The sequence below is a fragment of the Kogia breviceps genome, chromosome 4, assembly GCF_026419965.1.
Source record: "Kogia breviceps isolate mKogBre1 chromosome 4, mKogBre1 haplotype 1, whole genome shotgun sequence".
Lineage (NCBI taxonomy): Eukaryota > Metazoa > Chordata > Mammalia > Artiodactyla > Physeteridae > Kogia > Kogia breviceps.
In genome coordinates, this window is record NC_081313.1 from 150659892 (window position 1) to 150675958 (window position 16067).

The 16067-nt window shown below is 49.4% G+C and overlaps 1 protein-coding gene across 2 annotated transcripts in view; it reads right to left on the bottom strand.

The window, feature by feature from the left end:
- Nucleotides 1-16067, bottom strand: part of ADAMTS2 (ADAM metallopeptidase with thrombospondin type 1 motif 2) — a 230715-nt gene that overhangs the window by 84130 nt on the left and 130518 nt on the right. For both annotated transcript variants that reach the window (XM_059060511.2, XM_067032199.1), the window contains exon 4: nt 6323-6525. In XM_059060511.2, the coding sequence (XP_058916494.1) occupies nt 6323-6525 (203 nt within the window). The remainder of the gene's footprint in view (nt 1-6322; nt 6526-16067) is intronic.

The window sequence follows — 16067 nt, forward strand, 5'->3', positions numbered from 1 at the left end:
TGAAAGACTGTATACGAAAGGAAAAGGCTTTGTATATGTACCTTTTTTTTTTTTTTTTTTTTGCAGTACGCGGGCCTCTCACTGTTGTGGCCTCTCCCGTTGCAGAGCACAGGCTCCGGACGCGCAAGCTCAGCAGCCATGGCTCACGGGCCCAGCCTCTCTGCGGCATGTGGGATCTTCCCGGACCGGGGCACGAACCCGTGTCCCCTGCATCGGCAGGCGGATTCTCAACCACTGCGCCACCAGGGAAGCCCTGTATATGTACCTTTTATGACAATTTTTCCTGCTCTTTGAATAAGAGAACCACATTTTCAATTTGCACTTGGCCCCGGGAGTTTTGTACACAGGAGACATTCTGAGTATGGGGTTGCCGCAGCTGAATGCACAGCAAGAATGGTCAGGTGGTCAGTGAGGGCTGGGGTTTGGGAAATGATGCTGCTGACAACAGGCCATGGGAGTCACTGTTGGGGGCAGCCAGAAAGAAACCCCAGAAGGTTAACTTCTGGAGAGGGCATGAAATGCCAAAGACAGCCCCCAAGGGAAAAACCAGGGAAGAAAAGATCTCAGGACATGACTACACACAAAAATGTAAGCCATCAACAAACCAACCCCAAGCAAAATAAAACAAAAGGCAAACAACAAAATTGGGGAAAACATTTCCCACACAAACATCAGACAAAAAATTAACCTATTTTAATATAACAGTTCTTCAGATTAACACAAAAGAAGCTCAAGTCCCAGTGGAATAAAGAACATGAATAGGTCAATCATAAAAATATAAGATGATCACTGTTTTAAAAAATATATATATTTTTAAATGAGACCTCCTTACCATCAAATACCTACAACTTACAATAAAAAATATATCCCTGTTGTAGCTATCAAACTGCCACAGCTAAAAAGGATTTGGCAGTGTCAAGAGGTGAGGAGATGGGCATTTACTCAATGGAACATGAATAGGTGAAAATGAACAGAAAGCTTTCTGACATAGAAAGCTTTAAACTGCACATAACTGCAGACCAAGAACTGTGCTTTTAGGAACTTAGTTTAAGGAAATAGTAAAGGATGAGTAATAGTTTCAGCTATAATGATATTCATTACTATTAGTGGCCAAACTAACATCTAAAATGGAAATAAATTTTGTTACATGAGTCATATAAATAATCAATTACCTAAAAAGTATGCTACAGTCATGTGGTGCAATGCTATGTCATCATTAAAATGAAGTACTAGGCAACAACTGATAGGAGAAAACATTCACAAACCTATATGAATATATTCTAATTTTCCATCATAAATAGTATATGGTACAGGTTAAGTATAGCATATTTTAATAAACAAAGCATGTTACTTTTCTAGATTTGAGGAAGAAAAGAAGGAAACTGGACCTTGAAAGAGGTGCTTGAATGGGTTTGTGGGAGGGTTCTGAACACAATGAGACCCTTTCTACATCCAGGTGGCTCTCTCGAAATGCTCAGCAAATATTTGCAATTCTTCTGACCCTCGAGAGTCTGAGATGGAAAGAGGGATGGATTAATTCCCATTTTCCTATGAAAAAAGGGCATTAAATGTCTTGCCCATTAATGTTGGAAGGAAGTAACACCTCTAGCAATTTCCTACTGCCCTTAGAGTCACATCCAAGTCCCTCTATTGACTGGCCTTCCTTGCCTCCAACTTCCCCTCTTACTTGGGCCCCTCGTTCCCCACATTGGCCCTATTTCACGGCTGACATAGAGTTGGTGCCCAGTAAACATTTGCTGATCATACTGTATGGACAGGAGCTGTGTGTATTAGAATAGGACGGATTGTGTTGCAGTTAACAGAGAATCTACCACACTTCAGTGGCTTAATACAGTAAAGGCTGGTGTGTGTTTCCTTGCACACATCACAGGCTTATGCAGGTTGGGTGGCCCTGCCCCATTCTGTGGCTGCAGCTACTGGGACATGTGACTTCCAAGGTCACTGTGGCAGGAGAGAGAGAGAGGGAACGGACACACTGGCTCTCAACTGCCTTGGCCAAGAGGCGACCTACGTCATTTCCTTCCACACAGGCCGTTAGCTAAAACTAGCCACACAGCCCCCAAAAATGAGGTGCAAGCGAGGCTGGGAAATGGAAGGGAGGGGAGCATGTAGATATTTGATGAACCTGAAATGTCGGTGTCACACCAGGAGCCACATCCCAGCCCAGGGTCTGCCACAAAGAGACCCCAAAGGGAGTCCCGCAAGCAGAATAACTGAACGATGAGGGAGACCAAGCTGGCTTAGACCAAGCCAGGGCTGAGCCACGCCGACACCTGGCCTGACACCTTGGCCTCTGCTGCTCCTTGAAGCCCACATTCCCCAGGTCTTTTGCCATCGGGACCCCCACCAGACCCTCCTCCCAGGGCCTCTGTGACCTCCCTCAGGGGACAGACTGTCCGCCCAGGGCTGGCCCCCAGCCTTGGGAGCTGGGAATACTTCCATCCTGGTCCTGGCTGTCCTCACTGCTGACCAAATGCCTCACTTGGAGCACAGTCTGGGCCGGCTGCCGCCACATCTGTCCTCCACGTTGCTGCTTTGGCTCCAAATGCTGGGAAGCCCCAAGACCAGCTGTGCGCTTACAAGAAGAGGGAGCCCTACCCTGGCCAGGCCTTGTAGGGTCACATGGGGCTCTGGCTGCAGCTTCAGGTGGGCCTGCACCTACCGGGTCTAAAGGCCCGCACACCCAGGGCCACCCACGCCGCCATTTAAGTATACTTAATGTCACTGAACTGCTCCCTTATAAACAGTGAAGATGGTAGATTTTATATATTTTTTCATAATTAAAATTTTTAAAAAATTAAAACAAAAATTCTATTGGAACGTAATTAAATGAAAATTTCAGTTCTTCAATTACACGCCAAGTTTCAAGTGCTCAAGGGTCAGGGTGGCTAGCGGCTATTGTACTGGACACGCAGAATTAGAGCATCTCCAGCAATGCAGAAAGTTCTATTGGACGGCACTGCTAAAGAAGCTCATCTTTTCTCAAATATTCCTGCCTCTTCAATCCCCCTCCTCCCCAAGACCACCAAAGGGCTCATGTGCCTTAGATCATCCCCAGGGACTCTTCCCGGGGCATGCACGTACCCTGGATGAAGACACTGAGCCTTAGAGGGTATTGTCAAGGCAACACAGGATCCAAGCGGGGGGCCTCATCTCCCTCAACCACACTGCACTCTCACGGTGGGAGCTCAGGTTGGGGGTACAGATACCCCCCACTGCCGTGTCTCCCCGAGCCCAGGAGTGTCCACCAGGCCCTCTGCCTCTGCAGGACCGGCCGCTGTGCCTGGAACAAGTACCACTTGCCGGATGCAAAAGGGGAAAAAAGACACGGCCCAAGTACTCTTTCTCAGCTCCTCCGATTCACCTCCTAAAATCCCTTTCTGTTATGACCAAATTTGTTTCAATATAAGAATTTTTCTATTTCTCATGCTTTTCAAGAAACTAACCAAGCCACACCCCTATCCAAAATTGAGGTACAGTTGGATCACGGGGGTGTAAATGAATAAATTGAAGTTAACTGGCAAAACCAGGACAAAGTTCTAGACTTCCTCCTACCAGCTCATGGGCATAAGGTGTGTGTGACAGAGGGACCCCGCACACCAGGAAAAAGGCGGATTTAATCCACCAGCCTCAGGAAGACACTCAGAGTCCTTGCCGCTCTTGTCAAGAATAATTCTAAACCTGCTGTCGCTAAACTAAATATTGTCATCGTCACAATAGCAAAACCACATTTATTAGAGACTGTAAAGCACGTTCACCTTCATCATCTCATTTAATCCTCACCGACAACTCAAGATGAAAATTATTGCCCATTTTAAAGATGAGAAAACCAAGGCTTAGAAGACTGAAGCCCATTCTCAGTGACATACCTGGTAGTGGTGGGGTCAGGGGTAACCCAGGTGCAAAATAATAAGAAATATATATATATATATATGGTCTCAGCCCCTCGTTCCTGGCACAGACCTCCTAAAACGCTTGTAATTTCCTTAATGATAGGGGTGAGAGGAGCACCTTTTGTTATTCATAATGTGCCCCTTTCAACCTTACCTGAGTTTATGTTAATGAAGTGATTCTTGGTGGGCCCCTAGATAGTTCAGGATGGGGGCTGGTAGCCAGAAGAACCAACTGTATGATTAGAGTTGGAACTTTCAGCCCCACCCCCAACTTTCAGGGAGGAGAGAAAAGCTGGAGATTGAGTTCAATCACCCATGGCCAGTGATTTCACCAATCATGCCGGCAAAATAAAACCTCCATAAAAACCCTAAACAATGAAGTTTGGAAAGCTTCCAGGTTGGTGAACACATCGAGTTGCTGGGATGCTGGTGCATCCAGAGAGGCCACGGAAGCTCCATGCACCTTCCCCATGCCTTGCCCTATGCGTTCTTCCGTTTGGCTGTTCCTCAGTTGTGTGCTTTATAATAAATCGATGATAGTAAGTAAAGTGGTTTCCTGAGTTCTGTGAACTGTTCTAGCAAATTATTGGACCTGAGGAGCTGGTTGGTAAGAAGCACAGCTGACAACCTGGGAGTTGAGCTTGGCATTTGAAGTGGGGCCCCTCTTATGAGACTGAGCTCTTACTCTGTGGGGTGTATGCTAATTCCAGTGTGAAGAAACAAGTAGTTTTCCTTTACCAGGATTCAGGACTCTCGAATTCCACAACCAGTCCTTTTGTCCACTGGGTTGGAGGGCAGTATAATATTTGGGGAAAAACATATATTTTGAAGGCAGACAAGATTTTATATCTACCAATTTTATAGAGTTAGTGTGAAGATTTCCAAAGATAATGCATAAATGAAAAGTACAAGCCTGGCACACAGAGTCACATATTAAGAGCTCCATATTTGTAGCCATCATGGTATTATTATTACTATTATTATATTAAAAGTACTTTTCAAAAATAAGTGAGATTAAGTGTGACAACACTCTCCAAAATAAAATAACATCTGCAAACGTTAACAGACTTCGGCCCTGCTTTGCAGATGAGATGGCTGCTTTCCAGAGGGTCAATGACTTACCTAAGGCAGGTAGAGAGGAAGACAGGCCGGCAGGCAGGGGTTTACTCCTGGTCCAGTGACCACCTCATTCATATCCTCCTTCTTGCCCCTGACCTATCTCTTCACTAGGGCTCTGGGAGGTCTTGCCCAAGGACCAGCTGAATTCCCAGGGGCTCACCATGGCCCAGGAAGCAGAGCTGAGAACCAGGCCAGGAGGAAATGTCCTGCCCCCTCACTGCTCGCCACCAGCTGGACCTCTGGAGGACCCAGTTCACTGACAGGCTGGGGAGCAGCCCTTCTGCTTTAGAGCTCCATATCCCCTGGGCTTCCCTGCCCACCTCCAGCCCCCTACAAGGCCAGGCTTCTTTCCACAAATCCACTCCTCCCACAATGCTCGGCCCACAGCGTGTCCTGGTTGCAGGCCCACTGCATCTCCCTCCAACCCCTAATATTCTCCCAGCAGGGCCCAACTGAGGCACCAGGCAGTGAGGGGCAGGACCTCCACACCACCCCAGGCAGAGGCAGGAACTGCATTTTCTACAAGGTCAGCATCCTATACCTCCTGGGGTGGAAGGGGCTGGAATGAGGGGAGGGGTAACAGCTTAATCTCTCAGGATTGGGTAGACAGGGCAGGCGTCCCGTGGTGCCACAGGAGGCTTAGGTGGCACCCAGTCACCCAGTTAAGGAGCCCAACCTCACAGGGAGAAACGGATGCTCTCTTCCATCTTCACTTCCTCTAACTACCTCAAGGAGAAACCTCGGATGGGTGTCGGTCTGTCTGTCCTCCTCTCTAACACACACTAATCTCCCATTTGAGCATCGTGGGCTGCGGTGCAGACCAGACAGAAGGCAGGACTGTCTAGCTGGATTTGAATAACATTGCTTTACATCTTACTTCTAGGTTACCTTTATAATAAAGCGAGGTTGCCTTTGTAAATAATTTTAAGTTTTAAAAAAAAGTCAGTTGATTTTACAGGAAAATACACAGCCTATACCATGTGGGTGTGATGAAAAATTAAGAAAACTGGTACACAAATGATGAGTTTCTGGAAAGCTGCCTTAGCATGTAAACAGCCTTGCCAAGTCAGAACCAACCCCCTCCACCCGCCCTTTGCAGAGGAGAAAACTGAGGTTCCACAAAATCGATGGGAGGGTCACCTTTTCTCACCTGTAGACCCAGACAGCCTCCCTGTGACCAGGCAACTCACCCCCAGCTCCACCAGGAAACCGTGGCAAAGCACAGCTGCCCTGACCCACCTGCACCCCTAGCCTCCCAGCCCCGCCCCCAGTGCCCCGCCCCCACTCACAATGTTCATGAGGGTGAGTAGGTACTTCTGCACATGCTCCTTCCCGTGGAACTGGACCACAGAGTCGTCCACCCCCAGCAGGACCTCGATGTTATAGTCGTCGTCGGCAGCATGCCTGCGCACCCTCTGCCTGGAGCTGTTGACTCGCTCCTCCAGGATGCCCAGGGCACGGCTGAGGTTGTCCAGGCTGCCTGAGGAGATCCCTGGAAGGAGAGAGGACACAGACTGTAGCAGCAGCCCAGGCTCACCGCAGCCCAGGGACACCGCAGCAGGACAAAACCCCACTCAGAGGCAACTCGGCACCTGCCAGGTGCCAGCTTGGCCATCAGCTTGTCATCATCACAGCACCCTAACCGAGGGCATTTCTGTCCCCATTTCACAGATGAGCAAACTGAGGTTTAGAGTCAGCTCAGACCCAGCAGCATGCAAACCCACAGCTCGGCCATCACAGAGGCCAGGTTCGGCACCCAGCAATGAACAGACAGGGTGGGAAGCCGGATGGGCAGGGTGGACTCTTTTCACCTATTCACACACTCGCACACTCCCAAAGGGCCACCCAGTGCCAAAGAGCTGGACTCCCCATTTATAACCGGGGAAACTGAGGCCCAGCCCAGGTGGTATGTGTTTCACAGGGTCTTTTCAGACAGCTCCCCTTCTGGAACTTTCTGGTCAGTCCCTGGCTGGAGCTAGGTCCCTCATCTCTGTGCCAGGCCTGCCCACTCAACTCCTGGGTTGGGGCCAGGCCATGGGTGCCCCCCAATCCCAGAACTGTGCCTGCCCCTGATGCCAAGTGCCAAAGAGATGAAAGGTTGCCTGACTGAATCATGCAGCAACCGGGATGAGCCCCTCTGATAACAACTCCCACACAGTCTGCCTGGCAGGGGCTCACTCTGTCCCCCACAGGCTAAACACCTGGCTCAGAGGGGGGCAGACAACCTGGGACATGGGGCCTTACGGGCCGCAGCTGAGGGGTCCAGGGGCTGGATCGCATCAGGCCCAGGACCCCAGGATGTCATTGCACCATCTGCAGAGCTGCAGCATCTGTCTCAATCCCCTTCTACTTTCCCAATGGGCCTGGAGCCCACCATGGACCAGAGGCCTGGCCCCTACCTCTCAGGATTTCAGCTGAGCTGGCCAGGCTGACCTTCGGCATCACTGGCAGCCACAGATCACACTGTCCAATTAGTCCCAGTGCCAAAGCCTCTGGAAGCCCCTCACTACCCTGCACTGGTCTCTGTGTCCACGCCAGGTCCTTGACCCCAGGGTCCTGCCCCTCCTTGGCACTCCTGGTCGGGGGAGGAACAGGTGTGTCTCAGAGACTCTTGCCCTGGGAAGGACCTAGGACCTCAGGTTATCATGACATCAGCAAAGAGTCTTCCAGAACAATTCTTCTCACTTGTCCCCTAAGCTCTTTTCCACGGCCTCCTCTGGAGGCACAGTGAGGCAGCCAGGCCCTCCGAGTAGGTCTCCTCATCCAGTGCTGACAACAGGCCTCTTTGATGTGCATTATTGCCTCCATTTTACAGACCAGAAGACTGAGAGAGCCCCCCAGCCAGCGAGAAGCTCTCTTCTTTACACCTGCTGTCTGTTAGGTTTCAGGCACAAACCTGCACCCTGGCTATGGAAGGAAAAGTGGAGGTGAAGGAGCAGCAAAAGGGGAAGGGCTGCACAGAAAAGAGGAATGGGCTAGTGCCAGGGCTGAGTGTCTGCTGGCATTCGTTACCTCCTGGGGCCCTTGTGCCCCTGTCCCAGCCCTGTAGTCCCCCATGTCCCCCCAGTATGCACAGGCACACACACACTCCACACACACGCACACACATGCACACGGCAGGCACTGCCCAGGGCCACTCCAGGGAGAGCGCCAGTGCAGAGCTCATCCTTCTGCTGGGCTGTCTGGAGATGATTCCGGGCCATCCTTGCCGCTCCCAGGGGAGACATCAGCTACTTAAACCTGACAGTGGGTTTGAGGAATTGCTACTCTATTTTTACACATTTATTTCTTTGCATTTGCAACAAGCAGGGACAGCTCACCTTCAGAACCACCTTGGGAAGCAGAAAGATGGTAATTTCCATAAACAACTCTTCCCAGGGAAGAGGCTGGATGTTACCCTCTGCCCCTGTCAAGCCAGGGGTCACTGACAGGTGGTCCCTGAGCAAAACCAGACCATGGGGGTGCCTGTTAGGGCCATGTGGTGTTTTTTAAATACCTTATTCGCTTGACGGTATTTCAAAATGTGGAGATTTCATGTTAAAACCTAGAATAGCCAGCTTGTCTGAGAAATTAAGAAATGGAGTCACTGTAGAGGGGGAGGGGAGTTTACACTGAGCTGTGGAGTGACGGCCATGCCTGGAAACAGGACACAGGAGCCCACTGCCTGGCCTGCCACCCTTGCTGCCCACTTAACTTCTGAAGGCATCAGAGTGTGCCCCAAACCCTAACCCAAGACGTCACCGTGCAGTGACTCCTCCTGACATTTTCTGGGGGAGGGAATGGGGCTGCCATCAGGCCAGGGCTGGCTGGGGTACATCTTGCAGCTGCTTCTGCTGAGCAAGCTCAGTTTTTAACTAAACTGTATGTTACAAGCCCATTAAAAACAGCAGTGTTTTCTAAGAATGCATTAGAAATGTTAATTTTACCACAAGCATAATTATTGTTATCATTATTATCTCGATCATGATAATTTTAGAGGGTGGGTTGGACATTATGTTCTAGAATACCCCCCGAAGACCCAGCCCCTGTAGAGATGTGCCCAAATCCAAAGTAAAGTGTAGATGAAGGGAGGAAGGCAGGGCCGCTCGGGGCACCTCGAAGGTGACAGCCCCACCCTACAGTCGGGTCCCTGGAAGCCCGAGCCCTGCGCAGGCCTGGCTGGATGTAGGGAACAGCTGCAAGGTCAGCAGGGTCTGCCAGGTGCCCAGACCTGGGGCCCCATGAGTGTTGATGGGACCCAGCAGCCAGGCGGATGTTCCACCTTGTCATTCTTGGATGTCTCCTCAGTTTCCCTACAATGGGCCTCATCCTAAAGGCTAGGCCACGCAGAGACCCCAACCACACTCTGGTTCTAGCGGGCCTATCCCTCAGGTCCTCAGCTGGCTGCCTAGTGATTCCCTGAAACCAATCCCAGCCTTCAGGGCCTGTCCACCTGCACTGGGTTGCCTGCTTGGTCTAAAGGCCTCAGCTCCTCTCGGTCCCTCGGACCTCTCTGTCCCCCTCCCCTCCTCCTCCTGGAGCTCTTGCATGCTTGCAACTGGCCCACTAACGAGCAGCTGGCACTGCCCATCTCCTGCTGAGGTGGGAGGGCGATGCTGCCCCGGCTCCTGACTCAATCGCCCTCTATGCACAGCCTCCCCACAAGGAGAAGCCGCTGGTCCCCCCTGGGTGGCTGATCCATGGTAGATGGGAGAAGACTGGACCCCGGCAGGCCGAGGCTTCCCTGAGCGGAGGTGTCTATGGCAGGACCCTATCTTCTCAATGGGTAACCACAGGGATTCTAGTTCCTGGCATTCCCTGTGCTGGGGAGACCTTTCTGGATGGCTCATGTCTCAGGCAAAGGATGACACAACAGGAAGCTTCCAAAAGCTGTCCCTCGTTTTAGAGTCTCTACAGTGGGTCAGACAGAATTCCTCAAAGAGTCAATAACAGTCTGTGGAGAGGATGGAATAGGGGGAGCAGAACTGCATCCAGGGCATCCTGAAGTGCCTGCCCTCCAGGGGAACAAGCGGGTCACAGCAGCCACAGCCCCTGGATCACACGCCCCTGCCGGACCCTGCTGCCCTTGCATGTGGTGGCAGGGTGGGGCATGTGCACAGCCCCTCACAGTAACAAACCCCCATTATGTCCAGCAGCTGCCTGATCCTCACAGCAAATGGGAGGCCCCTCACTAACCTCACTACTGTCCCCGTGTTAGCATCAAGGAACCCCAGGAAGATTAAGTGACTCAGACAAGTCACACCACAGAGAAGGGGCTGGGACCCAGCCCAAGTCATGTCATCCAAAGTTGTTAACGTGCCCCAGTGACCTGTGTCCTTCACCAGCACCAAGGGATGGCGTGGGAAAACTGAAACGGATAGAAACAAGCATGTTTATCCCGGAGAAGAGAAACCCCAGGGACCTGAGTCTGTAAATGCCATGGGAGCATCACACAGCAAGTGCTGGCTCTGTAGGTTCAAGGGTGCCTGGGTGTTTGCCGTCCCTGTGCAAATCCCACGCCCAGGCCTTTGCCGCACTGGCCTCTCCTCGGATGTCCTTTCTGCTCCTGCCCAAATTTAGCCTTCCTATTGTGAGGGGAACCACTGAGCAAAACTGCCCACCCTGGCCAGGTAACCATTTGCATGAGCTGTTTTACGACAGGAGGTCCTGGTAAGGAACACAGAACTAACAAGCCACCACCAACTGGAAGAATTCGGGAAAGGTCAAAAGGAGATGCCAGTCCATATGTCCTCCCAACCTCTCAGATTCCTCCTCGCTGGAATCCATCTTGGCTGAGCGATGCGTGGGCCACCAGGAAGGACCCTGAGTCAGAATGATTGGCCAGAGACAACCCAGAAACTAGTTCCATCACCGTAAAACCTGAGACTGCGAGCCACATGGCAGAGCAGTTCTCCTAGGGTCCCTGACCCTCCTGCTCTCCACGGGGCTGCCCCTTCCCAAAGAAGTCTCCTGCTTTGTCAGCATGTGTGTCCCGTTAGACAATTCATTTCCGAGTGTTAGACAAGAGCCCACTCTCGGGCCCTGGAAGATGTCCCCCTTCCTGCAACACTATCAGGTCAAGCAGAAGCCCCCCCAAAAGGTCTAGAGGGAAGGGGACCCGCAGCCCTTGGTGTCAGGGACCCACTGCCTCCTGCAATGGACTCAGATGCGTCGGTCCCCCTCTGCCTCCCCACTCAGGGCCAGCTGCACACCGACAAGGGGAGGAGGAGCACGGAGCCTTGAGACACCACTGCTCAGTGATGGGAAAGACTGCTGTCCCCTCTCCATGGAATGATCTTCCCCTCATTCCTCACTGGGCTTCCTCCCTCTCATCCTCCAGGTTTCAGCTGAAATGTCCCCCCCTCAGGGCAACTTGCCTTATTTCATTCTAAATTAAAATAGGCTCTCCCTTTCCCCAGTGTCTTCCTTCATGGAACATACCACCATTTGCAGTTTGAATGTCATTTGTGAATTTACTTGGGCATTATCTGTTTGATCCACTTGAGTGGAGGGCCCCTTAGAAGACAGGGGCCAAAGGTCTTGTATGCCTCGGTGCCTCGCAGATAATTGCAAGGCTGTTAGGGGTAGGAGCCCGTGCAGAGATTCGACGGGAGGGAGCACAGGGCCAGTAGTGGGGAGGCGGGGGGGTGCCCTTGGAAGCTGGGCTGGAAGGAGAGGCAGGTACAGCAGGGCCAGGAAACCCAGGCTGGGGGCGGCGGAGGGGGGTGGGCAGCAAGAACAAAAGTAAGGTGGCTGGCAAAGGAGCAGGAGCTGGCACAAAATCCTTCTGTAAATTACTTATACAAGGTGTAACTAAAACAAAATTACCCAGGAGGAGTTCAAACAAACGGGGTGAAGAGAGAGTTACCATGTAATTGCCAACAAAAAGAAACCAGGCGTAATGATTCATGAGATAAAATATAATCCAAGGGCTTCCCTGGTGGCACAGTGGTTGAGAGTCCGCCTGCTGATGCAGGGGACACGGGTTTGTGCCCCGGTCCGGGAAGATCCCACATGCCGCGAAGCGGCGGGGCCCGTGAGCCATGGCCGCTGAGCCTGTGCGTCCTGAGCCTGTGCTCCGCAATGGGAGAGGCCACAGCAGTGAGAGGCCCGCGAACCGCAAAAAAAAAAAAAAAAAAAAAAAAAAAAAAAAATATATATATATATATATATATATATATATATATATTCCAAGACATTAAAGGGACAAACTGATAAACAATTCATTGAGAAGATATAAAAGATATGAACTTTTTTCACCTAACAGAGCTTCAACCTGATACAAAGAGAAAACAGGCAAAGCCACAGTTCTATGTGCATTTTAATACATTTATTCCAGAAAAAAACAGATGAATTAGATAAAACATTAGGTAGGATTTGCATTACTGTAGAAGGTTTTAATTACTAAAACAACCTAATGTTTAAGCCCAACAACCAGAAAATGTGTCCTGTTCAAGCACATGCAGAACAAGTTCCAAATCTGACTACGTTAGGACAAAAAGGAAACTCAAAAATCATGTCCACAGCCACTACCGTAGAGCAAAATCAGAGAAAATAAGAAAGAAGACCCTCAAACCCTAAACACCAGACATTAAAAAACAGTTCTCATAAGCCTAGACTAAATAGAGAATATACACTCTAACTGTTGGCTCAAGTAGAAAACCTGAATAAACCTTAGAAGAAATGGAAAAAAGCAGTCAAAGAAAAGCCCAGAAGGTTTTATAGAACAGTTTTACCAAACCTACAAGAAATAGTTAATTCTCAACTTACATAGAATCTGTATGCAAAGATCAATACCTTTCTTGTACATAACAGTGACCAGCTAGGAAAGAGAGTGGGAAAAGAGGCTTATTGACTATAGGAACAAACCCCACAAAATATCTAGGTATAAACAAAAATAAGGAATGTATGAAGACTACACAGAGAGTAATACAATATAGTCAAAGCTCTTCCCCAAAACAAAAGAAGACCTCAGTAATTGGAGACACAATGACACTATCCTGGATTGCAGGTTGATTCTCCTCCAAATTAATCTATAAATTTAACACAATCTCCATCAAAAAACTGTTAAAACCCAACAGAATAATTCCGAAGTTCAACTGGAAGACTACATATGAGAGAATAGCCAGAAAAAATATTAAAAAGGAATAATAACAAGGAGGTATTTACCTTTCAAATTTTCAGAAGACAATACAAAATAACATTAATTAGATCATAGTGGTACGAGTGTCATGAAAAGACAGATTTTGGAACTGAATGCAATGTCTAAACACAAATCCAATCATAGGAGGGACCTTGAGTAAAAATGGTGCATTGAACACATACATCTAATTTTGCTCCTCCCTGGAACCCCATTACAACTTTAGAAAAGGGATGATTTTTTTTTTTAAATCACAAGCCTACAAGGGCAGGGGGAGAAGGAGGGGAAGAAAATAACAGAACTGTTGTAAGCTGGAAAGCAGGTAGTCACATGGCGATGGACTTAGTATATCTGAGAAGCTGTCCAAGACTCTTCCAGTCTGTACTGCAGAATCTTCCAAAGGCACCAAGTACCTCTGGAAGTGGTATGATGGGTGGATTGAAATAAGGACTAGTTGATGGCTAATGCCAAATCCCCTCCCCACACCCTGTGTCCCAGTAACAGCCCAATAACTAACACTGCATTGGTCTGGAAGCTCATTCTCTCAAAAAGGTGGAAAAGGTTTCTGGGCTTCAGGCACCAGGTGTAGTTGAGAGCACAGGTACCATGCTAAGAACAGGAAAATGAAATGAATGCTGAGACACTAGCTCACTTCCACAATCCACTCCCAGAATGTTGGTAGTCAAGCCTTTACCCCTCAGGCAGGAAGTTGGGAGGAGGCTTCTCTAGAGAATCTGACCAAAGACCAAAAGGCAATATTACTGTCCATGGTTCCCCCAACTACCTGCATCAAGCTCACCTCTTTTGTTGCCCAACTTTACACAGGAGCAGCCAGCCAAGGATCTCCAGCTCTCCGGTATAAGCCCCAGACTCAACAGATGGAGACCAAGATACAGCACAACAATCAAAATGAGGAAAATGGAGGAAAAAGAGACTACCTAGGAAGGTGGGGAAACCTATAATTAGTGACCCCCAAGAGGCAGAAGGAAATATCGCATTCACTAAACAAGAACAAAATGAGAGCAATCAAAGGGTTCTTTGAAATTAAAAACATTTCAGCAGAAATTTAAAAACTTAATGAAAGGATTAGGAAGACAAAGTTGAAAAATCTCCCAGAAAGTAAAACAGTAAGACTAAGAGACTTGAACCATCAGGAAAAAAGATAAGAAAATTGGAGGACCAGACCAGAGGTGTATCATCTCTATAATAGAAGCTCCAAAAAGAAAGGAGAGGGACTTCCCTGGTGATGCAGTGGTTAAGAATCCACCTGTCAATGCAGGGGACATGGGTTCAAGCCCTGGTCCGGGAAGATCCTACGTGCTGTGGAGCAAATATGCCCATGCACCACAACTACTGAGCCTGCAGTCTAGTGCCCATGTGCCACAACTACTGAAGCCCCCATGCCTAGAGCCCATGCTCTGCAACAAGAGAAGCCACCGCGATGAGAAGTCCACGCACCACAACGAAGAGTAGCCCCCACTCGCCGCAACTAGAAAAAGCCTGCACACAGCAACGAAGACTTAATGCAGCCAAAAATAAATAAATATTTTTTTTAAAAAAGGAGAAAACATAAAGGAAAGAATTAATGAAATTACTCAAGAAAATTTCCTACAACTAAAAGGTGCTCCCAGACTCAAAGGGCCCAGTTAGCACCCAACGCAGCAGATGAAAACAGACCAGCACCATGGCACATCATCATGAAATTTCAGAACACAAGGAAGTTTCTACAAACTTTCACAGAGAATAAGAGGGGGCCAGGGGGAAGCAGTTACAGAAGAGGTCACAAAGGATTGGAAGCAGAATGGCTGTAGACTTCCCCAAACCAGCATTAGAAGCAGGAAAACAATAGAGCAAAGACTTCAAAATTTCTATACCCAGAGAAGTTCTCAACAAGTATGAAAGATATTTCCAGACAAGTAAGTTGTCTAAAGTTTTATCTGTCCAGCACCCCTTTGAAGGTACTGAAGGATGTGCTCCTTCAAAACAAAAGAGGTAACCAAGAAGGTGGAAGACTAGAGATAAAGGAAACCCAACACAAGAGATGAGGAGGGAATCCCCTGGAGGATGGTGAAAGGTGATCCCAAGATGACAGCTCTGCAGCACCTGTGGAGGGCAACTGAGCCTCACTGCAGTGACCCAGCATATGGACTGTCATCATCAAGACCCCCCTTCCATCAGGCCATCTTCTTAACCCAAGGACAGAAGCCCAGGAGAACTTGGGCCAGCTTCTCATCGGTATTTGGCTTGTCTTGACCATGTGTTAATGAGGGTCTCTCCCTTCAGGCTCTGCTGAGGACACACATATCACTCACAGAAGTTTCCAACTTTTCCCTGAGAGTGGGAGGTAGACCACGGTGGGCTCAGATATAGAAAGGACAGAGCAGCCCACTCTCACTGACTGGACTTCTGCTGCATGTCCAGCACCTGGTCTACACCTCAGTCTTCCCAGGCACCCAACTGTGGAGAGCCCAGTGTTTCCCAAGACTCACTCGTGACCTTGCTCATGAGTTCCCCAGAAAGGGCCTTGTCACCTCCCAGAGAAGCGGAAGTCAGACAAAGACCCAAGACTGCTCCACTCACCTCCTCCTGGAGCCTCTGCCCAGCGGGGACAGTGCTGCCCGCTCCTTGAATGGCTGGTGTGTGCTTGCCCTTGGTTTTAATATTAATCACCTTTGGGGGGCGGAGTCAAGATAGCAGACAAGATAGCGGAATTAGTGTATCCGCACAACTAGGGCACCTACCAGGCACCAGTGGGGGACCATGGACACCTAAGGGGATGGAAGGAACCCTCAGTGACTGGGTAGGACTTGGGCCATGATGGGTAGTGAGGGAGGAGAAGTGGAGTCGGAATGGGAGTGGTGCCCCTAAGGGGTGGCTGGTGGGAGGGGAAGGGATCCCATGTCTGAAGTGGGAAA